At 46.4% G+C, this 22884-nt stretch overlaps 3 protein-coding genes across 5 annotated transcripts; 1 reads left to right on the plus strand and 2 right to left on the minus strand.

Annotated features, from left to right (window-relative positions):
• The first annotated feature begins 4441 nt into the window (after positions 1–4441).
• On the plus strand, positions 4442–6935 carry LOC120676480 (cytochrome P450 72A14-like). The gene is made up of 5 exons (XM_039957785.1): positions 4442–5018; positions 5228–5448; positions 5540–5799; positions 5892–6288; positions 6366–6935. The coding sequence occupies exons 1-5, from the start codon at positions 4709–4711 to the stop codon at positions 6792–6794; spliced, it is 1617 nt and encodes a 538-aa protein (XP_039813719.1). The 5' UTR covers positions 4442–4708; the 3' UTR covers positions 6795–6935.
• LOC120676515 (protein BFR2-like) lies at positions 6905–11110 on the minus strand. The gene is made up of 12 exons (XM_039957841.1): positions 10669–11110; positions 10449–10538; positions 10266–10340; positions 10034–10144; positions 9882–9921; positions 9729–9792; positions 8370–8472; positions 8172–8267; positions 8051–8080; positions 7718–7817; positions 7320–7404; positions 6905–7211 (listed from the first exon to the last, which is right to left on the minus strand). The coding sequence occupies exons 2-12, from the start codon at positions 10533–10535 to the stop codon at positions 7106–7108; spliced, it is 897 nt and encodes a 298-aa protein (XP_039813775.1). The 5' UTR covers positions 10536–10538; positions 10669–11110; the 3' UTR covers positions 6905–7105.
• A 4841-nt stretch (positions 11111–15951) lies between these two features.
• On the minus strand, positions 15952–21979 carry LOC120676468 (small G protein signaling modulator 1-like). Of its 3 annotated transcripts, none has more exons than XM_039957764.1 (12): positions 21713–21979; positions 21278–21602; positions 20128–20226; positions 19797–19900; positions 18289–19100; positions 18079–18201; positions 17904–17992; positions 17604–17804; positions 16882–17289; positions 16699–16782; positions 16409–16575; positions 15952–16287 (listed from the first exon to the last, which is right to left on the minus strand). In XM_039957764.1, exons 2-11 carry the CDS (start codon positions 21440–21442, stop codon positions 16537–16539), a joined length of 2124 nt encoding a protein of 707 aa, XP_039813698.1. In that variant the 5' UTR covers positions 21443–21602; positions 21713–21979; the 3' UTR covers positions 15952–16287; positions 16409–16536. The 3 variants fall into 3 exon arrangements, with proteins under 3 accessions (XP_039813698.1, XP_039813700.1, XP_039813697.1); XM_039957766.1 differs by having other exon boundaries at positions 21284–21602; positions 21709–21979; XM_039957763.1 differs by having other exon boundaries at positions 21709–21979.
• Between the last annotated feature and the right edge of the window lie 905 nt (positions 21980–22884).

Below are 22884 nucleotides of genomic sequence, written 5' to 3' on the forward strand. Positions count from 1 at the left end.
TAGAAATGCTAACAAATCTATGAGTCACCTCGCACTACCTCAGCTTCTCACCCTGAAAATTCTGTAGGGGCCGAAAGTTCCGACCCCTCTCGGATCTTCCATGTTTCCTCCGAATAAATATCCTCGGCCGGCAGGTCTTCAGCATGTCGGATGTTCTGGCGTGGGATCGGAAGTTCCGACCCGCTTCGGAAGTTCTGTGTAATTTCCGGCAAAGGGCTCTCGAGCTATAATTCTCTAACTTGTCAGAAGTTCTGATAAACACATGATTCGTACAGTAACAACTAGTTTTTGGGACTCGGATATATATACCCTCTCAGCCTCCCTTTCTTTTGCTCCAACAACAATACCCTAAGTGAACTCAAGCTCCAAAACTTCTCCCCATCCCCTTCAAGAGCTAATCCTTGAGTGAATCCAAGCTAGGGCTTAGGTGTGAGCAAGATTTGAGTGTGAGTTTGAGCCATTGACTTGTGAGTGCAACCATGTTCATCTCAAGGTCACTAGAACCATCTCCATCCTTCGATTCGCGTTTGTTACTCTTGGAGCATGCTCCTAGATGGTTCGGCGTCGTCCGTGGAGCGCTCTCTCGTGTGTGAGCATCCCAAGAAGTTTGTATTACTCCGTCCTCCGTGGACAATTGCTAGTAAGTACTCAATCTTCCTAAATGGTTGATTGTGTGAGGAAAAGGGTTAGAGGGCAACCCTGCTCTTTTTGAGCTCCTCAACGGAGACATAGTTTCCTTTGTGGGAGTGAACTTCGGGAACAAATCTTGTGTCACTTGTTCTTCATGTTCATATCTTGTTCTAGTTGACCTATTGCTTGTTTTGTCCCGATCTACATTTGTACGTTGTTCCTTTGTGTGAGATCACTTGCACGTTGCTCTAGGACATACTTGTGAACTTTTGATTCAAACACATTTCCCAGGTTCTTCTAAAAAATTGTAATTCGTTCAAATTTGTATTATGTCGGAACTTCCTTCACAGGGTTGGAAGTTCCGACAGACTGATCCGCTGCGAAGAATATTTCAGGTTTTAGAGGTTCGCCATTTCATCTCCCTTCTAGGTATCACCAAGATCCTTTCAACTATTGGTCAATGTTTTGGTCCGGTGCTAAAATGGCGTGACCATTTAGTACCAACCAATGACACTGACTGGTATTAAAGGGTGACATTTAGTGCCGGTCGGCATCTTGGCCCGGTAACAAATAGGTCTCCATGGGTACTTCAAAAGGAAAACATCTTGCACACAGTCAAATGTGATACATAAATAGGATGATAAAGGAAGCTTCAATGTGAGATCTGAGGTTGTGGGTTCGAATCCTGAAAACTGCGTATGGGAACGTCGGCCGGCTCTCACTTAATTAATGAACTGCACCAAAAGATATTGGACGTCGGCCGGCTCTCAATTAATGAACTGCACTAAGGACTGCTTGTAACGTCATTGTCAACACATTAGAGCAAGTTTAGTAATGGACGAGAAGCTGGCGAAATTCTACATGTGTGAGAGAGAAATGAAGAGCGAAAAAGAAACGGGCGTCTGGCGACGCGCCCGCCGCAAGTCGGCAAGAATCTATCAAACGCGCTGCAGCGCCTGCTATTAGCCAAGATTCCAGCTTGGCATTAGATGCTAGCGGAGCCCGCCAACACCACACGCCACGTCACCGCGTGAGACGCCGGGGAGTAGGCGTGATTATTAAACTTGCTCTTAGGCGCACGATGGTTGTCTATCCAGTATTGTAGTGAATAGTGTTAGCAGTCAGGACGGTTGTAGCTTGCTTCCAACATTATGCACTGTTTTACTGGAATACAAGTTTTACATTCATCATGTTGAGTTGCATGAACAATCCATGGGTTCATGAATTAGTGCTGCGAAAGACGAATAAAAGTAATGCCAGAAGAATATGTACTCTGTTTTTAGATCCCTTCCTACTATTTGCTTCCCTAAATGCAATACGATAGCATAGTACAAGATAACTGTTGTTTTCATGGTTGTTTAGAGGCAAAGTTTTCTAGTGCTAGTTGCCCTTGTCATCCATATGGGATTGGAATGACGAACTGGGTAGCAGGTTCATGAGCATATCCGGCGTTCGTCGCTGCGCTTGAGCTCAAAGGCCGTGGAGATCGAGCTTGACCTAAAGCATGTTGCCGCGCCACCCTCTCGCCACCAGATGGGACCAAACCACCGCGACGCACCCCTGTGGCTTTGCCTACCCGCCGCTACTACTTCGTCTTCCTCATGGAGCAAAGATCAGTCGTCACTGACGGCATGGGATAAGGCTATCCGTACTCGTCGTACTCTAAATTCATCCTTTAAAAAGAATATTCCGTCTTGATCATCAAATTCTTTCATCTATCCTCATTTCTTTTGCACCAGTTATACTCTATATCATATCCTCTATGCCAACTACCAGCTAGTGATGTCCACACGTCATACTCTATATTCCCTTCCTCCCCCTCCTCTCTTCTTTCTTCTCTCTCCCATCTCCCCTGCGAGCGGCGGCTAATGCGCACGGTGGCAGGAGCAGGCGGCTTGCGCGCAGCGGTGGCGCATGCGCGGGAGAGAGGAGGGAGGAAGAGGAGCAGGAGCGGCCGCGTCGTCCGCGGAACCGTAGTGAAGAAGGACGCCGAGAAGTGAACATGGCCACCCGCCCACCGTGCGACTCCCTTGCCCCCTCTTGCGGTGCTACTCGAGCTCGGCCTACTCCTCCGCTCTCCCCACCTCGTGCATCCTCGAGCGGATCTAGCGGCAGCCGTCAATTCTCGAGATTGACGAAGCCTCTCTCCCATCTCCCCAGCGAGCGGCGGCCAACACGCACGGTGGCAGGAGCAGGCGGCCTGCGCGCGGTGGTGGGAGCGTCGGCCGACGCACGCACGGATCTGGTGGCGGCCGTCAATTCTCGAGATTGACGAAGCCTCTCTCCCATCACCCCTGCGAGCAGTGGTCGACACGCACGGGTGCAGGAGGCCTGCACGCGGTGGTAGGAGCGTCGGCCGGCGCACGGCGGTGGCACATGCGCGGGAGAGAGGAGGGAGGAAGAGGACCAGGAGCGACCGCATCGGCCGCAGACCCATAGCGGAGAAGGACGCCGAGAAGCGCACATGGCCACCCGCCCGCCGTGGCGACTCCCTTGCCCGCACGGGTGCAGGAGGCTTGCGCGCGGTGGTAGGAGCGTCGGCCGGCGCACGGCGGTGGCGCATGCGCTGGAGAGAGGAGGGAGGAAGAGGACCAGGAGCGACCGCGTCGACCGCAGACCCATAGCGGAGAAGGACGCCGAGAAGCGCACACGGCCACCCGCCCGCCGTGGCGACTCCCGTACCCCCTCCGGCGGGGTGCTGCTCGAGCTTGGCCTGCTCCTCCGCTCGCCCACCTCCGCGGGCGTCCTTGAGCGGCACGTGGCAGGAGCACCATAGCGGAGAAGGACGCCGAGAAGTGCACACGGCCACCCGCCCGCCGTGGCGACTCCCTTTGCCCCCTCCGGCGGTGCTGCTCGAGCTTGGCGGTCCTAAGATTGACGAAGTCACCATAGGCGCCTCGATGTCGTCGGGAACATCGCCTACCACTGAAAACACAATGCCGTTAAATCCTGAAAAATTCGCTCCCACAGAGAGTCGAACCCAGGATCTCAGATGCTACCGAGACTCTTGTAACCGCCAGACTACAGACTCTTCCACGTTGGATACTAAAATATTAGCATGTTAAAATATGTGTATGCTATTTTCTATTAAAATATTAGCCAGTTTAGAATAGCATTTGACTAGATGGCCCAGTTTTTTGGCCTTCAACTAAATAAGTGCCAAAATTTGTATGCTTGCTCATAGTTTAGCATGCTAATATTTTGGAAGCGAACCAATCAGGCTCTTCCTGCCAAATTCCAAGAGGTCCAGTTTCATGTTATTTTTCTTCCAAAATAAACTAATTTGCGGTGGGGATGGATCTCGTCCGAACTCTCTTTTGTATCTACTCCTCCTTTTTTTTTTTTTACTTTCCATAGTTTTGGATTCGCATAGGATTCGTGCCATAGTATGAGTGGAGACGTCAATGGTGCACGCCAATCGACATCAGAGAGACGCTGACAGCGACTCCATGACCATGAGTGGAGACTGGAGACCAAGCGACGAAAACATGCTTCGAGCGTCGCTGCTACATCTTTCATCCTCACGGACAACTCAACATCAGCTCGGATCAGCGTGTTACTAGCTTTTTTTTTTTGAAAAGGGAAATTTTATTGATTTCAAGCACAATACATCAAGGTGATACATTATCTTGAAATTTTTCCGACCTCTGCCTAAACGACACACAGCCTAAAAAAAGTTTGATAAAGATTCTTCCACACTAATGACTGTCAATCCGAAGACTAGACCGCCACCCATGTGCCCGGGCAAAAAAATCCTTGGCCACCTGTGCTAAGAAATGAGAGGCCGCTACAAATTTGTCCTGCAAAGCATACTTCTGAAGGATAGCTACATCCTGGTCCTGGATCCTGCAAGTGCACCAACCGGATCTTGCTGCCACGCCGCCTCTGCTTCATCTTCCTCACGGAGCAAAGATTAGTCGTCCCTGACAGCGTGGGATAAGGACGGGAAGGAATTGAAGAACACCACGCGCCCGCGATCCGGCCCGCCTCTCTATAAGATTCTAACCCTCCCGGTGCAGGGCCACCACGAGCCAGCCTAGCTAGCTTCTCGATCGATCAGCAGGTAGCCGATCGAGCCATGGCGACGAGCGTGCCAGCAGCTGGATCGTGGGAGGCAGCGCGGGCGCCGCTGCTGCTGTGTGCGGCCGTCCTCGCCGCCGCCGCCGCGCGCGCGCTGGCGGAGTGGGCGTGGCTGCGGCCGCGGCGCCTGGGCCGGGCGCTGCGGGCGCAGGGCCTCCGCGGCACGGCGTACCGCCCGCTGGCCGGCGACGCGCCGCTGGCCGACCGGCTCGCCCGGGAGGCCAGGTCCCGCCCGCCCCTCCCGCCGGGCTGCCACGCCGTCGTGCCCAGGGCCGCGCCGCTCTTCCACCACGCCATTCCGGAGCACGGTACGTGTGTGGCAGCTTTCGATCTCCTCTCTCGCCGTCGCCGTCGCCGCCGGTCTACCGTGTGCCGGTCTTTCCACGCCAAGAAAATTCGTTCTTTCTATATATCTACTTCACTTTCATCGACTACATTCGTGCACGTGTATGATTGCTGAGAAAGACACGGTAACCAAACTACTTTGAAAATGGATCGGCGACGACGACAAGGGCAGGCAAGACGTCGGTCACCTGGTCCGGGCCGGTGCCGAGGGTGACCATTGCCGAGCCGGAGCTGGCGCGGCAGGTCCTGTCCAACAAGTTCGGCCACTTCCAGAAGGTCGGCTTCGGGCAGCTCCAGCGGCTGCTGCACAGCGGCGTGAGCACCCACGAGGGCGACAAGTGGGCCAGGCACCGGAGGATCATCAAGCCCGCCTTCCACCTCGACAAGGTCAAGGTAATCGATGATGATGATCAACAGCTAGCTGAATCCGTTCGAGTGAAGAACTGCCGAACGCCTCGATCAGGCATCTTCAACGTTAATTCAGGGCATGCTGCCGGCCTTCGCCTCGTGCTGCGCTGACCTGGTGCGCAAGTGGGAGGGTCTGGCCGTGGGCGGCGGCGGCGGCGAGCCGCCGTCGTGCGAGGTGAACGTCTGGCCGGAGATGCAGAGGCTGACGGGGGACGTCATCTCCCGCGCCGCGTTCGGCAGCAGCTACCTCGAGGGCAGGAGGATCTTCGAGCTGCAGGAGGAGCAGGTCAGGCTCGCCATGCTCATCGCCAACAAGATACACATCCCGGGCTACATGTGAGTTCTTCGACCTGGTACCTTTCGCTTACTTGTCAATGAGCACCACGGCAAATCGATTTGGCAATCGGCGACGCGTCCCCTTCGTGCAGAATGCTGCCGACAAGGATCAACCGGCAGATGAAGCGGATCGCGCGGGAGATCGAGGGGATCCTGAGAGGCATCATCGCGAAGAGGGAGGGCGCGATGAGAGCCGGCGCGGCGGCCGGCGACGACCTCCTCGGCCTGCTGCTAGAGTCCAACATGGAGCACTCCAGGGGCAACGGCGAAGGCTCCGGTGGCGGCATGTCCATGGAGGACGTCATCGGGGAGTGCAAGCTGTTCTACTTCGCCGGCATGGAGACCACGTCGGCGCTGCTCACGTGGACCATGATCGTGCTCTCCATGCACCCCGAGTGGCAGGACCGCGCGAGGGAGGAGGTGCTCGGGGTCATCGGCGCCGCCGGGACGCTGCCGCCGGATTACGACGGCCTCAGCCGCCTCAAAATCGTAAGCTTCCATTTCGCTCGCCGGCGCAGCGCAGGCCCCGGGTATTGATCGATTCGGTAATAAATCGCAAATCGTAGGTGACGATGGTGCTGTACGAGGTGCTGAGGCTCTACTCGCCGCTGCCGGCGGTGCACCGCCGGACGTACAAGCCGGTGGAGCTCGGCGGCGTCAGGTACCCGGCGGGGGTGGTGCTGGCGCTGCCGCTGCTGTGCATCCACCACGACAGGGACGTGTGGGGGCCCGACGCCGACGAGTTCAAGCCGGAGAGGTTCGCAGAGGGGGTCGCCAGGGCGTCCGGCGACCGGCCGGCCTTTTTCCCGTTCGGCGGGGGGCCGAGGACCTGCATCGGCCAGAACTTCGCTCTGCTGGAGGCCAAGATGGGGCTCGCCATGATCCTGCGAAGCTTCGAGTTCGAGCTCTCACCGTCCTACTCGCACGCGCCGTTCTCCGCCCCACTGCTCAAGCCGGAGCACGGCGCGCAGGTCAACCTCAGGAAGCTCCCCTGAGCTGCCTCTGCAGGGACTTAGCTTGTGGAAGCAAGGAACAAATAATGATTGGGCTGTCGTCTAGACTATTTTTGTAAAGAAATGTAGTATTATACTAGCAAAAAAATTATGGAAAATTATACTAGCAAAAATTTGCGATAAGATTGCGCCTTACATTTGCTTGTCGATGCACAAAACTGATCAGATCATGAAAATGTTCGATTCACAGTTTCAAGTCTACAGCAACATCATACATGCTAGTATGCTACAATTTTAAATTACAAAAATCACTACATGTTATGTGAAATTTGAATTCATGCTTTGGTGGATTTCTAGTTGCTCGTGCCAAACAAATTCTCAAACAACTTCGGAGCCATTGGAGGAACAGCCATGGGTACCGGGGCCATGAAATTAGCGATCTTTTCGTGAACATGATACCTGGACAATCACATAAGAGCGAAAAAAGAACACGATAACCCAAAAGTAAGTTAAGCAAGTTGGAAAAATTCTCTGGCAGCCAACAAGCAGAGGAGAATAGAACCAAACCTTATCTTTCTGCTCTTTGAAGCGCGGCGATCAACAAGCTTTCTCTTTTTCACCTGCTGCTTTTGCAGAGCGTAAAATGCTGAGTCTGCATACATTAAATGGTAATTGACAAGTGTTTAAGGTGGAAATAGAAACAAATATACACTTCTTACAGCTATTGAAAGGTACGAGTTTAAGAACACTTCAAGAAATTTCTAAAAAAAGAAATGCATACTTTTCCAGATGAGCCAGATTTTGGTATGCACATTGAGGTATATGTAAAAAAGCCAGATAAATTTAATGTATTTTTCAAAAGGCTACACATTCAAAATTGCAACAGGATTTTAGACTGATATGCTGGATAACCGAGGCTGATATTGCCTGGTCATGCATATGAGTGTAAATATAGATGAACTAACCTGATGATCCTCTATCACATGACTCGAGAAACTCCTTGAGAAGTTGTTGATAAAACTCAGAATCATCAATAAGTTCAGGATCACCTTCCACAATGCGCCCCTAAGATACAGAACAAGGAGATGAAATGAGGCCAGGAAATGAATCCACATATATATCCTCTAATTGTATAAACAAAAACATTCTGATAACAAAGCTTATGTGTCTAAAAAAAAGAATATTCATCTCAATTGGAAGAAATGTGCTTCAGTGAACTAAAAACTGTAAAATTTCAGTAGTTTGAAGGTGACAAAGGGATTTGAAAGAATCACAAGAGAACAAGTAAATGCTCAAACCTCCTCAGCTGCTCCAGGTTCTCCCGCATCCTGAAATACAAATGGAAGATTTACATGCTAATTTTTAAGAAGGTGCACAAATACGATTGGTGGTCCTTTATGATAGATGCATCGAAAGTACCTCTCCAAATACACCAACAGCAGATTTGGTCAAGTACATCCTGTTAATCATTCGGCTTGGATCTCTCATGTAACCAGCAACTTGGTCACTTATGTTCTGTTCTCACACAAGGGGAAAGAGTATAGGATTTAGATTTATTCATTTAGACTTGCTAAGAGTAAAAGTTACCAAAGTAGCTAAATACAGTATTCAGGCAACCTGATTAAATGCATGTAGCTTTCCTTTCAGTGCAGCAGCACCCGTCGTCACCTGTATTTTCCTCTGCCATTTATCGATCTCTGTATTTCTAAATGTTGTTATCCTATATGCAAATAAATATCAGAATCAGGTTCATTTTGTATGAGCACATAAAACCAAGCACCGAAACACCAAGCAGCATATGTGCATATGCAAAAGGTGAAAGTTAGCAATCATATAACTGTTGGGACTTTTAATTTCCCACTCCGAGTCTTCATGAGTTCATGTTATGGCAGTGTATACTTGAGATCTGATTATAATTTTTATTAATGTCTTTTGCCTCATATGCTTCCACATCATTGAATTCAATGTTGTGGAACCACTATAACTTTCTTGATGGATGTTAGCGCAAAGCAAAACTTACATATAGGATGCCCATATTGATCTCAAAACCAATATACTTTCTGGAACAACAACAACAACAACATAGCCTTTTGGATGTTCCAGAAATATACTCTGGAACATCCAAATATATTGGTTAACACAACACAAAAGCAATATACTGAGTGCCGGTCAGTAGCAATCCCCGAAAGAAAAGAGAGGTTCTTGCAGAATGAAGAGAAACTGTGTGAAAGAAGCCAATCAAGCAATAATTCCAAGCACCTTAGTCACATTACTCTATTTGCATTACACAAGTGAATAGCTTAGCCTTTTTTCCATCTACTTCAAACAAAGGGGGTTAAAGCAAGAACAAATAGAACTTGGTCTTTGTTGCGTACTTTTCCTACTACCAATCTTGGGCAAAGAAATGTGCACCAACAAGTACACCTATGATGCAACCGATTTTCTCAACTGTAGAAACTCATGGGATGAAGAAAAATAACTAGCTTGCTGGGCAGCCAGAAATATCATATTAGATTGGATACCTGGCAATCGGCACTGCAATTTTATGGCCGGGACTCATACAACAGTCTCAGGCAACAAGCAAGAACAACTGAGACCCAGGACAGTAACTCAATCTAGCGTCCAATCTTACAAGTTATTTTACGCAATAAATATTGCATGGGTGGTAGTATGTTGGCTACTACTTTTTCCACACACTGGCTATATCAGAGTTTGGTGTCAAAAAATCTAAATAGAAGCTGTATTAGGAGGCTAGAGCAGATTTTAATTACACATAAAACTATAAAAGAAATTAACTACCAGGACCTGATATGCATTCGAAATGGACAGATTTAATGGTAAGTGGTAACGGTATTGTAAAAAGAAATGAAGAGAGGTTACTCAAAAAGGTGCAAGCAACTGTAACTAATTGCATAGCACATTGAAGTCCTTTTCAAGCACTGATGGTTAGCTAGTTACTTTTTAACACAAATTTACCTTGTCTGCAATCTCTGTACTTCTGACCACTCGTCATTCTCTCCATTGGAGGCAGAAGGAATTTCTGGCATCAAGTTAAGAATTATGAACAAATATAGATGGCATACAACAGTTTTGTCAGTACAACAAGAACTGGATGGAGAGTAGCAATACCATCAGCATCCTTTACAGCCTGGTTACTCTCCATCAAAGCCTATAGGTAGTTTCAGGTGATAAAATACTGTAAGAAATCCTTTAATCATATTGAGAAAATACCATAGCATTGAAAGGGAAAAAAAATATATATATATATGCAACTATCCAACCTCCTGCAGTTCTGTCATGCTTGCCAGAGTCTGCTTTGATGAATTCAGCAAGTCCTCATAGGCTTGCTCTATCTGCTTATCATGGTTGCAAAACCTTGTTTTGATGGGTTCCTGCAATACAGCAATCAGAATAAATTTGAGTTTAGAATTCAACCTAGTGATGATTCTGCAGAGAGGGAACAGGTACGAAAAGCCCAAGAAGATGCTTGCTGCAGCAAACTGAGAGCGAGACCTGGGGCAGCTTGTTAGAAGTGGAAAACGCCTTCTGCAGCAGGAATCTCATCTCCAGGGTCTTGTCCCATATTGCCTGCAGGGAACATAACGCAAAGACAGATAAGGATTTCGAAAGCAAATATATCTAGCACACGATGACGCAAAGCTGTTAACAAATGAAAGCAACAAAGTTTGGTGGCACCTTCTGGTTTTTGACCGCGCGACCTCTCAAGGCATCCTCCTCCTTGTGCTGGTTCACAGGAGCGGACCCAGTATAGGACATGGTCATATACTGTTGCAAAAAAGATCGAATTTAGTAGGTAAAATCATGGTCAGATCCGAATACAAATACCATACGTTAGGGGTTTGGGTGTTTGATTTCGCGCAGCAGGATGGAAAAGGAGGGGAATAGGCAGGCATACCCCTGTCGGATGCTCGTCGCCGGCGAAGCGCCTGTCGCTCGACGAACAACGGGCAGCGCAACTCGCCCTGTCGTCGCCGCGAGGAAAGGAAGACCGAGGCCGAGAGAAAGAACGGAGTAGTCGTGGGAAGGGAGGATGCTGCCGCACCAGCCGGAGTCGAGCTGCAGCTGGGCAGGGGAGGGTGGAAGGGGGCGCACGGGCCGACCACGTGGAGGGCGGCGGCGCTGGGCGAGCGAAGGGAGGAGATAGCTCGCGGTGCCGAAGGAGCGGCCTTGTTGCCCGTTGAAGGAGAAGGCACTGCTGCTCCGCCGCCGGCTACCGTCAGACGGGTGGAGGCGCTGGCACGCCGACACACCGGGTCTTGCGACTCTTGCGGGGAGAAGAGGTGAGGGGATACCACCGCCGCCGATGAGAGAGACGAGAAGACTGGCGGCTAGGGTATGAATGGGGTGGGTTTTTAGCCGGTGTTTTTAGGTTAGACTAGTAATGTGCATGTGGTAACGACACGGCTAAATTTCTGACGTACACCAAATAATATATTAAATCACAGTTACCACGTCACAAATAAATTAATGACGGCTTGTACAAGACATAAAACTGATTTGTTCTTCATACATATCAACAGAGCAGTCATCAAGTAAATATATTACACATTTTTTAATATTTAGCAAAACCAAAATCTAATTGTTCACACAGGCATTGAAAGCACTTCCTCCTCTTGAGGCCTTGATACAGCACAGGAAGTAGCTCTGAAACTTGTTCCCTCCCTGTGTCAACAAATTTTGGATAGTACAATGGTGCAGATTAGTGTTATGCGCAAAAATAACTGAGTAATATTTGAGGAATATAGCCAAAGCGTATAGTGATGCAGCAACACTATTCCAGTCTTTCAAAAAAAGAGGCAATTTCAGAGTTTAGAGCAACAATAAAACACATGATTTGCTGATATTTTTACAGCATGGTTAAACCTTTGAACAAAAGAACTCTTATAAAATGTTAATTATGATCAACCTTGTACGGAAACCTAATAATCTCATACAATCCCAAGGATCAGAATTGCATTTCCCCACAAACTTGCATTAGTTAACATTCTGAAAAGATCACACAGCGACCGCTAATTCATCATCTAACAATCAGAACTCTCTCAATGAGACTTAATGCTGTCGTCTTCACCACATTCGAAGTCTCAAACTTCTGCTTTGGACGCCCATTACAAGAACAACAAGATCTGCTACCGAAATCCAAACCAAAAATCTGAAAGATTATAGCAAGACTGAGTTAAAATGAACATAAAAGATCTGAGTAAAAACTGCGGACCCAATTATTAGATGACATGTTCTAGTTAAGTAGTTCATGTACTTTTACTTAATATGCAACCAATTTTACTGCACACCCAAGCATGACAAGTGTCACAGTTGAAGAGAAAAAGCATCCATAGTTTGCATTGGACATAGGCAGGACAGGGAAATATTGCACGTTAAGGTTCAGAATCAAGGGACATTCTGCACAATATACTGGATTGTCTCAAAGATAAAAAAACAGACAAACATAGTTGGATGAAACAAAAATGGCATGCTATTGAATATGCTATTCTTGGCCTTTACGATAGATAAGGTTCCATTTTAGAGATTCACTGACCATAAAAGATGGTACCAATCAACAAAGCAAAATTATAGCACTGCATTATTGCAGTAGGCCAATAGTAAGCAAGCAAAATGGAATTGGGCCTTTGTTTTTTTTTTCTAGCTGGCATTAGAAAGAACATGCAAAATGTTTTAGATAGACACGATGCCAATGGTTCAGACTAATGCCAATGATTCAGAGCTATATGATTCTTCATTCAGCCAACTCATTTATGTAGCGTGCTTCATCACCATTGAATATCTTTATGATCTTAATTTTGGTCACTTCTGGAAAAAAAAAACTCATTAAGTCATGCTTTTATATTGAACAAGTGATATGCAGGAGAGAATGACAGCTCTACCAGCTAGAGATGAATATGCGTTAGTAACAGATTTAATAGATTTCGAGCTAGCGTTTGAATATGGAACGAAAAAGAAAAGGCATCGTTATGAGATATAGTATGGAGAGGCAAAAATAGCTGCCAAATGTCAAAATAATGAACTCAAACGAGAAGTGGCTACTGTCCTTGTTTCGTTGACAAAGCTAATCTCCTGAATCAAGTAATTTAACCTAAATAAATTATTCAAATTTAATTGGCCGAGCTCAATGGGTGCCGCCCAAAGTAAATTTACCTAATTGACTGTAGGATTTAAGACAAAAAAAATCCCATCAATTCTCCCAACACGCATTGGCTTACCTACACTAGGAATTTCAGGTTATGCCACCGAGCGATTGCAGAAATGACAACAATTAGTTGCAAAACTGGTTACTTGTAATGGTACAAGCCATCCTAGTTTTGCAGCAAATTGAGCAAAACATTAAAGGCAACAGCAATTCAGGGATTCTAAAAAGCAATAGAATCATTGCGAGAAATTTTGAGATAACAGAAGGTAATTGAAAGTATTTTCATGCAGGGAAGCACTGATATTGAAGCAAGGTAGAAGGTAACTGCATGAAGTTAGACAGGTGTAAGAAAAGAAAAATAATTTAGCAAAAAGGTTAGACAAAAAAAAAACACGCTGCAAAAACATATTCAACTAAAGAAACAAATTACATAAGGTATTGTGTGGGTAGCAGTAAAATATTTGAGTGGGCTCAACTTCACATTTGCTCGATCATATAACTGTATAAGATGGTACATGAAAGTTGAGATTGAGACAAGGAACAGATAGAACATCATATTTCAGAAATTTTATGAGTCATCATATGATCGTAAACTTGGAGCGTCACGGCATGGTAGTAAGTCCAGTAAAGAGAAAAAAGGACCATGCCTAGTACCTCACAAGATATTTGATCATCAGAGCATATCCACCATGACTTGTTAACATAACAAGATAAAGAACAGGTCTTAGGGGTCTCGGAAAAATATTATCATCATTTGATCATGATGTTGAAGCCTAAGGGCACAAAAGAGCGAAGAAGTTAGAATAATTGGTACACATAGCTGACAACATCTTCACCATCAGTTGATATACCTCGTAAGTTAAGGATATGGAAAATTTTCATTAGAAGGAAAAGAATATGGCAAAACAAAAAGGCAACAACTGAATATAGAAGGAGCTCATATATGAAGCATTTGAAACCATGTTATTTCCTTCCTCTCCCTGTGTCCCAAAAGATTTTTTTAGTTTATTGAAATACATAGCTGTAACAAAAACAATATTAGAATAAGAAAGCTCACGTGGTTCTTGTTGCACATAAATTTCGGTTGAGACTTCAACATTGCACATGGTCTCACGGGCATCAAGGGAAGTAGCTGAAGGCATTCGAAACCATGAAGGAGAAAGCAGCACGCGGACCTTGTTGAGCGCGACAGGCACGACGCTGGAGCCGGAAGCAGAGCAGCCCGAGCGCCGGCAGCAGCCTCGCGCCATCGCTCCCTTGCCTGGATCCGGAGGGACAGCAGCAGGAAGGCCTCGCTTCTTACCTCGTGCAGAGTCAATTCAAGCCATTAGGAATCAAAATGGACAAATAAAATCAGTAAAATGAGTGCCGGACATGGATTCACATTACAGTAAAATCAGGTCTGACATTGCCAAATGGACAAATTAAATATGATAAAGAAATCAAGGAGAGAGAGATGAGAAGACAGACAGCAACGTTAAGGGCAACCTGAGGAGAGACAGCAAGAGCTGCGACCTTGGTGCACTCGCACCGGCCCGACCTCCTGGACGTTGCAGCCGTCGTGGCCGTGGGACAAATCAGGGAGGGGTCGGCGCCGAGGAGCAGTGCCGGCGCCGAAGTCGGGGATGAGAAGCGCCGGCCCGAGGTCAGCGAGGTGGATGGCGGTGTCGGAGTAGATCCACTATGTACCGAGGTCGGAGAAGGCCGAGCCGGCGTGGATCCAGCCGGCAAGCACGGCGCCGGTACAGAGACGGCGCCTAGGGTCAGGGTCGGGAGGAGCTCAAGGGAGGTGTCGCGAGCGTGGACGGGGTGGCCCCCACCCCTTTCCCTCGCTGGATCTGGAGGGGAGGAGGGAAGGAGGCGGCCGGAGAGGAGGAGGGCGAGGGGCGCGGCAGCAGAGAGGAGCAAGAGCCGAGCCCCCGAGGCAGAGCCCTCCTAGTCCTCGGTGCCGGCGGCCGCGGGAGAGGAGCGAGAGCCGAACCCTCGAGGCAGAGCCCTCCTCGTGTCGACCTCCTTGTCCTCGGTGCTGGCGGCCGCGGCGGCTGCGGAAGCCAAGCCGCCGTAGAAGGACACCGCGCGGAAGGCGGCGAGGAAGAAGAAGGGTCGCGCGGGAGGCGTGTGATTCCAGGGAGAAAAAGAGAGGAGTATATGGGAATCGAACTCACGACGGATGGACAAGTAGCGCGGAGGAGGCGGTGGAGTGGGGGCTGGGCGAGCGGGCTTCAACGCGGGGCCAGGCTTCAATGCCGTCGGATCGGGTAGAAATCGCTATGAGCCGTAGATCTTCGTAAACATGAATTGCTGGGTACAAATTTCGGAGTGCACAAGGCCATGGCTCCTCAGCGGGGGCAGATTTCTTGGGTGGCCATAGCGATGTTTAATCCTTCCTTTTAGGGAGGGAAAAAACTTTTGTAGTTATTTTTTTAATATAATTGGAATTTAAACATGTATGAGGACTTCGATTTTATTGTTTTATCTATAGCCGTATAGCATATTGTGAGAGCATCGGTAGAGAAAACTTTTGCAATATCAACTAAATATATGTATATGCTGAAATTCCGTTGTAACCGTTCAAATTTCAAGACATATATACGTGGTACATACATCATAATTTAAATATCTTAAGGATTCACTTGAACCTACCAGGAATGGAAGTCGAAACAGCATCATACTATTCATAGTAACTCTTATCTTAATTATAATGAATCGAGCAGCATGTTTGTTATCTACAACAAAATTAAAATTGATCCTTCATTAGACAGGTTGACCAAAGGTATAAGTATGTGAACAAACCGTAATCCACTAAAAGGAATATTTAGTGTCAAATTAGCATGAAGTGGCGAGGAAATATAACTATCTAGAGGAAGAAAGGGAGTTGCTTTTGCTGCCTTAGATGTTTGTTGCAAACCCTTGCTCTTTTGTGTGACATCTCATCTATAAAATGTTGAAGCAAATGTGTTGGCAGTTATTTCGTCTGAGATGCCTTGTGCTGCTAAGGTTTTTTTTACCTGTCACTATCATCTATATTAATCTTCATTTTGTGAAATGCAGTGCCTAATTCACAGTTGCTCTTAAGTATTCAAATGTGTAACATCTCGTAAGTTGTAAACAAACAGAACACTTTGTACACTTCAACCCTTTCTTTTTTCTGTTCCGTGTGGTTTGCATGCCCTGCACAGGGCACACCCCACTCAGACCTCCAGATCGATAAATACAATCATCACGGGCATTACCCCTGCCAAATGGACACAACAAAAACAATGACAACACCAGCAATACAGCGGCACGGTGGAATCAATTCTTTTTTTTTCATCTTCTTTACTTCAACAGCTTCATCTGTTGTGTTCAAGTATACTAGTATTTACAGGTTTCCTGAAACAAGGCAACCACAACTATGTCAACCATTTGTCATCTGCCAACACTTATTGGATGTTCACAACTCTTGTCTAGCCAGCAAACAGATGCAAAAAAAGAGAGCCGGTGCACTGCATACCTTGCAATGCTGAGTAACGGATCTTGGAGATGTGCCGGACTTCTGGCCAATACCGCTCCACCAACCCTAGTCAGTAATGCATGGTGGAGAAATACCTAGTATTTTTCTACAACGGAAATGCAGGCCCTTCAACTTTCTTTATCATCACTCGAGCCTCCTTTCAATGCCTGCTTCAAACGCCAAAGGCAGAACAATAAGAAACCAACCTCAGAGTGGATGGTTCTGGTGCTGATGTTTATAAGACCCAAGTTAATGGAAAACAAGTTCAACAGTGCTGCATCAGAATTTACCTTGTACAAGTACTTCTTCCTCAGCTTGATGGCCAAGCGTACGCATCTTTTTACATTGATTTTTAGCACATTGTCGTTGAACATCTGAAGAATGTCCATTGCAATTGAATAAAGAGCTACAAGCAATGATTTCAAAAGCACAAGGATTGAATTGACAAGAAAGAAGGTAGTTTCTGAACTTGCCTTGATTGCATCATCTATTGAGCGAGTCCCTCTAATTATCCTGTGGCGATTGATTATCAAGATTGCCGCTACACAAAAAATAGGCAGTTCATCATCTCCACTCCTTGCCAGCACATTTGCATTCAGTTGTGGCATATGCTGAGGCCTTGCCCATATAGTAGCACTTGACAAGCCACAAAGATGATTTCTTGTACTGGATCTCGTTCCAGGGTGACAAGCTCCACAGATTTCACCATTCCTACGATGGGATTTCCTGGTTTTGGATTTTCTTCTCGTGGAACTGTTCATCCGAGGCACTTCTTTAACTTCACATGATAAATCAGTCCTCAGATCAACCAGCAATGGTCCTAGACAGTTATCTTCTAAACGCCTGATTGCTTCTTCATCAAAATCAGCAGCCCACATCATCTGCAGACAAGAATATTTGCTTAGCAAAAGAAGATTATAATGTTATAAGTATTTAGAGTAAAATAACAGCATCAAAGGGCCACTTCGCCATTGTTATGTGCAGTACCAAATGCCACCTAGAATCTCTTCGCATTATTTAATGGAGTAAATTAATATCAATAGGTTGTTACAAACATAAACTGTTTTTGTTATGAACTATTTAGGCCTAGATTTCACCTATATCTCTGTTTCAAAAAATTCATATGTTAACTTCACGCAATAACTAGTCAACAACGAACTGTCTAAAGTAAGACAGATATCACGAAGAGCCAGACCTCCCACATGATCAGTGATTCCTCAAAAGATAGCTCACGGCGAAAAAGCACTAGCAGCATCCGGAAAGCAAAATGAAGGCTTTCAGCACCAATTGCCGACAAATGTTCAAATAATTCAACATCTGTCAGTTCCATGATCTTCCACAATGCTTGCAACTGCTTCATAACTCCCGTTGGTCCCTCCATCTGGAAATTTTCGCGCTGAGGACAGCAAGATGCAGAAGAAATGTACATCATCATCAAGTAATGTAAAGACCGAACTAATGGACATCAATTGAAGTTATGATAGATGCAAGTTACCATCCTTCTCAGTAGCATCTCAAAGCACCAAAAGGCATCTGCATCATCCTCATATATAACAACAAAAGGTGACAGCAGATCGCTCATACCTATAATTAACTTGTGTTATTCAGAATTAGATATGTCAAGAATAATCAGACAACATAGAAAATGGAGCTCCATGAAATATGCAAACCTTGACAGTATCCAGTGGAGGGATCAACCCACGCATAAACTGCAAGTATATCAGACATTCTAGCCATATTCCTTGATTCTCCAAAGAAATCAAGGTGACTATCTGTTCTCACCACATCGACCACTGCATCAGGAAAAAAAAAATAATCCCTAATTAGAACACAATTAGAGGAGACCACAAGAATTGTGCAAATTGAGAATATAAACATACCAATTCGATGCAGTGTCCAAAGCCATTCGGAGACTCTATCTTTTTCGGCAATTGAACCATTTGATTTGGTTCCATCAACTAAATCTGCTTCTGGTGCATCAGATATCCTCAAGGAGTCTATAATTTCCTTACTATAGCCATCATCTAACCATCTATCCTGCTTGTATGCATCCGAGTGAAAAACGGCTGAGTCACTATTGCTAGGTCGAAACAGATCATTGGAGAATGAATTTGACTCTATAATCAGATCTATGTTGTTATTGATTTGGAAGCTGTGCATGCGTTCATCACGGGGCCTTAACCTATCTTCAGGAACCGAGAAACTACAATGACTTTCCTCAACTCCATTGCTATTCTCACCACCATTTGCGAACAAGTTTGTACCAGACAGGGAAGGAAAATTGGTGAAGGTCTCACTGTCATACCTTGGTTCACCAATGTCATCATAATCTCCGAAATCTCTCAAGCAACTATTCACCGCTGTGGAAGGTACCATAAAACTGGAAGAATCATATACAGAGCTATCATTATGTATGTTAAAACCAATTGGTTCGGCTGATTTACTACAGCCTTTTCGTTTCTGAGACTGAGGTGTGCCATCAGACCCGCAATTCAAATTAGAATTTTCCACTACATCGCAAGGTGCTTGATGTGAAGTTTGCTGACTCGTGCTGACTTCTTCTCCAGTACCAGTTTCTTTGGGCAAAGTCCTGACATCCATCTGCTTCGATCCGACAGCGTAGGCAAGCTCACCTGTACCAATGCTTGCATGCATGCTCTGGCATTGTCTAACTAAATAATGATACCTCTCCCTACATAGAAAAAAAAAAAGATAAAAGCATCAAGTTAGAACCTTCTAGATTTCCAATGATACACGTGGTGTAAAAGCAGAAAGGAAAATATTAGAGTCTCAAAGGTTTAAAATTGTTTTTGTTCAAATACTGATCACGCTGTCGACAGATGGAACAAATCAAAAGGGCCAAAACAAATAAAAAAGCAAAATTCTACAAAACAATAGAAAAATAGCAAAAAAAAATGAAAATGAGATAGACAGGAGAAAATAAATCCAATTGTAGAGGAAGTTACATGAAATGGAATAGAAAAGGTCAGAACAAGCACAATATCTAATCTACATTTATCCACTAGGGAGTGTGTGTAAGGAGGTTGTATGAGGAAATAGAAGGGAAATGTATGTAAAAAAGGCAGTATCTTAAAAACCACTTCAAAGGGTCAAGACTGTCACTCCAGAGTCCAAACGAGAATGGAGACACATTATTGTCAATGCCATTTTCTATGGTATGCACATAATTATAAATATAACAGAACATTAATTTGGAAATCGGGACAACAAAGGGTAGGGAATTTTGCTAGAGCAGTTTGTTTACGAATACAAAGGTGGCCCACACTAATGCTGCCAACAGCATTCTCTTATAGAGCATAAAAATGTAAATCTCCTAAGCTTGTAAACAAAAAGGACACTTGTATCAAGAAACATGAAAAATTATCACCTTCGAGCAGCTCTTAACTTTCCCCTATACTCTGATGTGCTGCTTAAGGCATAGCAGCCAAGAAGAAATTCCCAAACTTCCGCTCGAATAGAAGGATCCACGCCCTGCATATTGTTAAAGGGTGTAGAACTTGTTATGCAACCCCTTTGATGAAGTTAAATTATTCGTAGTTGTGCAAATGGTTCTCTAGGTGATGAAAAAAATCAGCTATATCAGATCTGATACCAGTATGTGAGTGTGAAGACTGAAACAAAATTATTCACGGTGCTTCTACAACTAAAAGAACATGAAATGGGAATATCCTCAAACATCAATTGCATAGTTAACTCACCCCTAAGACAATGAATTTAAGGGCTTTGCGGAAACATATAACCCTTCCGTCACTGTCAAAACATGTCTGCCATTTTTCTGGTTTGAGCATTCTGTTCCCCTGTATAGTTGCCGATAGAAAAAGCAAAGCTGTCAGTAGTGCAGGGAAAAGAAAATATCAAGAGAATGACATGTATAGGTCATAGTTTCATATACTCTTGTGACAAATGGATATAATAATATAACAAGCATGCATAATTCATTGTTCCATTTACTCTTGTGGCAAATGGATACGGTCATATTTGTATTAGGATTTGTTAGTTCATAGGTTATGATTACTTGAATGGTAGATAATTAGTGTGTCGACATATCTTTATGGCACCATACTGGTATTTGCATTCAGGATGTGCTCCTTGAAAATTGTGATCATATTAAAAAAAATAGGAGTTAATCAAGGAATGAAGGGAGCATATTATTTCCGTAACAGCCTCTATTTGAGGCTACTGCATGACATATGAAAGGGAGAACATCCACAGCATCCTAAAATAACATTAAGGAAATGGTTTTACCCTGCCACGGATCTTATGTGACAGTAAACTTTATTCGTGGCCAGTGACCTACAAGCGGTGCAAATGCTATAGTAAACAAAACATTTATTCTTAGTAATTTGGATAAATACTAAATATAGGCAATATACGCATAAACGCAAAAAATAAGAAGGCTGCAAATTCCAAGTGCCATCTATACCATGTATAACCGGTACCAAATTGTATGAGTGAGCTATCACTACGACAACAACAACAACAACAACATAGCCTTTTTTCCCAAGCAAGTTGGGGTAGGCTAGAGATGAAACCCGAAAGAAATAAGTTCAAGGTTCAGGCACATTGATAGCTAGTCTCCAAGCGCTCCTATCCAAAGCTATCTCCAAGAGCTATCACTACGCATACTGCTAATATTGCCGGTAGGGAAAATGCAAGCGACACATTCCTTCATTCCTTGCCAGTATCGATCAACAAAAAATCAATGAAGTGGCAATGGTCACCATTGTCACAGACAAGGGAGAGCAAAACATCATTTGCATTGACATTGGAATCGGCATCAATACCCATCATGCAATCCATATTAAACAGCAGAAGCGGATAAATAAAGAAGCAAAGCAAGTAAGCGACCTTAACTGGGGAGGGGTTGAGGCAGGGGTCGCCGATGTCCCGGACGAGGGAGCCGACGCCGCGCTGGAGGTTGGCCATGGCGCCTCCCGCGCGGCCGCCGGCGCCGCACATCCACTTGATGTATTCCCCACCGGCGCCATCGGAGCCGGACCTCGCCTGGGGCATGGGGGTTCACTTGAGCTCCAAAATGTTTTCCGACAACCAAACCGCGCCGGCGCGTCGGCTAGACTGATCCTGAGCGCTGAAGAAGACGAACCAAACCGAACCCAACCATGGATTCGATTCCGGGGCGCCACCACAGCACAGCACGCAAATCCGCAGCCAACTGCACGGAGAGAAGAAAATAGAGGGAGCGAGACAGATTTGGATTAGACTGCGAGCAAAGCCAACCCCCAAAGAGCAATCCGTCCAAGCAATCGCGGGGCGGTTACCGACACGAGAAAGAAGAGATCGTGGCAAGTGCGGGGTGGATGGATCTCCACTCCACGACAGTCCAGCTGCAGCAGGGGGCCGGCAGGAGGAGGACGACGAGGGAGACGCCTCTCCACCACCACCGCCGCCAGAGAGGACTTCAGTTCAAGGACCCCGGGTCCGCTGTACAACCGCGTCGCCGGCGGCGAGGTCGCCGGCGATGCGGCACGTCTGATTCTGGCGGCTAGAATAGAATCTCGTGGGAAACGGAAGAAGAGAGAGAGAGAGAGAGAGAGAGAGAAGAGACGAGGGAAAACCCTCTCCTCGCGTCGGGTCCAGTCGAGTCCCCTCGGACTTGCGGAATCCCGGTTCTGCCCCTCGGTCCACGGCCGAGCAGCGGCGCGGTGGCCAGAAGGAACAGGGGCTTTTCCGTCACGGACAGAGCGGCAGGCAGCACGTACGGTACGATTCGGGCAGTTTAGGCCCTGTTCGTTTGTCTTGTCCCGGCTTGATTCGGCTTGTTTCAACTTGTTTTCTCTCACAGAATACTATTAAATCAGTTGAAATCAGCCGGCTTTTAAATCAGCTGAACACCCCCTTACTTCCCGGCTGGTCCGAGCGCGTGGTTTCTAATCATGGGTTTGGTTCCGGGCAGCGCTCTCAATCTTTGATTTCTTTCCTGCTGCAATTGTTTGGCTGCTAATCATGATTATGACAAGCTGCACGTTCGTAGCGCACTAATGCGGTTGTTATGCTCTTTTTTTTTTGGAGTTTGGCATGGTTATGCAACTAATCTTTGATCGTGGCACGATGGAGTGGAAGGGGTCGTCGTGGAGGCCGTTCAGCGGGTACTCTACTGCCGCCGCCATGGCTCCTCGATTGCTCGTGTGGCGCGACTCCATTGAAGGTTCTTGCCTTCTTGGTGGGTGATGGATTCAGTTGATGCTGCCCGCAGGCGCCGAGCCCGCAGCAGCGGCTAGGAGAGCGACAGGGACGGGGCCATGCGGTGGCGCGGGACGGAGGGGCACAGGCCGGGGGGGGGGGGGGGGGGGGGGGCTCTCGGTCATGGAGCGAGAGAGGGGTAGGAAGGAAGGGATGAGAGGAGGAAGAAGACGAGGGTATTTTGGTCCACAGATTTTAAGACACACATCGAAGGGGTAAGTAGTGGTATGTTTTGAAGAGTTGTAAAATTGTGA

The sequence above is a fragment of the Panicum virgatum genome, chromosome 5N, assembly GCF_016808335.1.
Source record: "Panicum virgatum strain AP13 chromosome 5N, P.virgatum_v5, whole genome shotgun sequence".
Classification (NCBI taxonomy): domain Eukaryota; kingdom Viridiplantae; phylum Streptophyta; class Magnoliopsida; order Poales; family Poaceae; genus Panicum; species Panicum virgatum.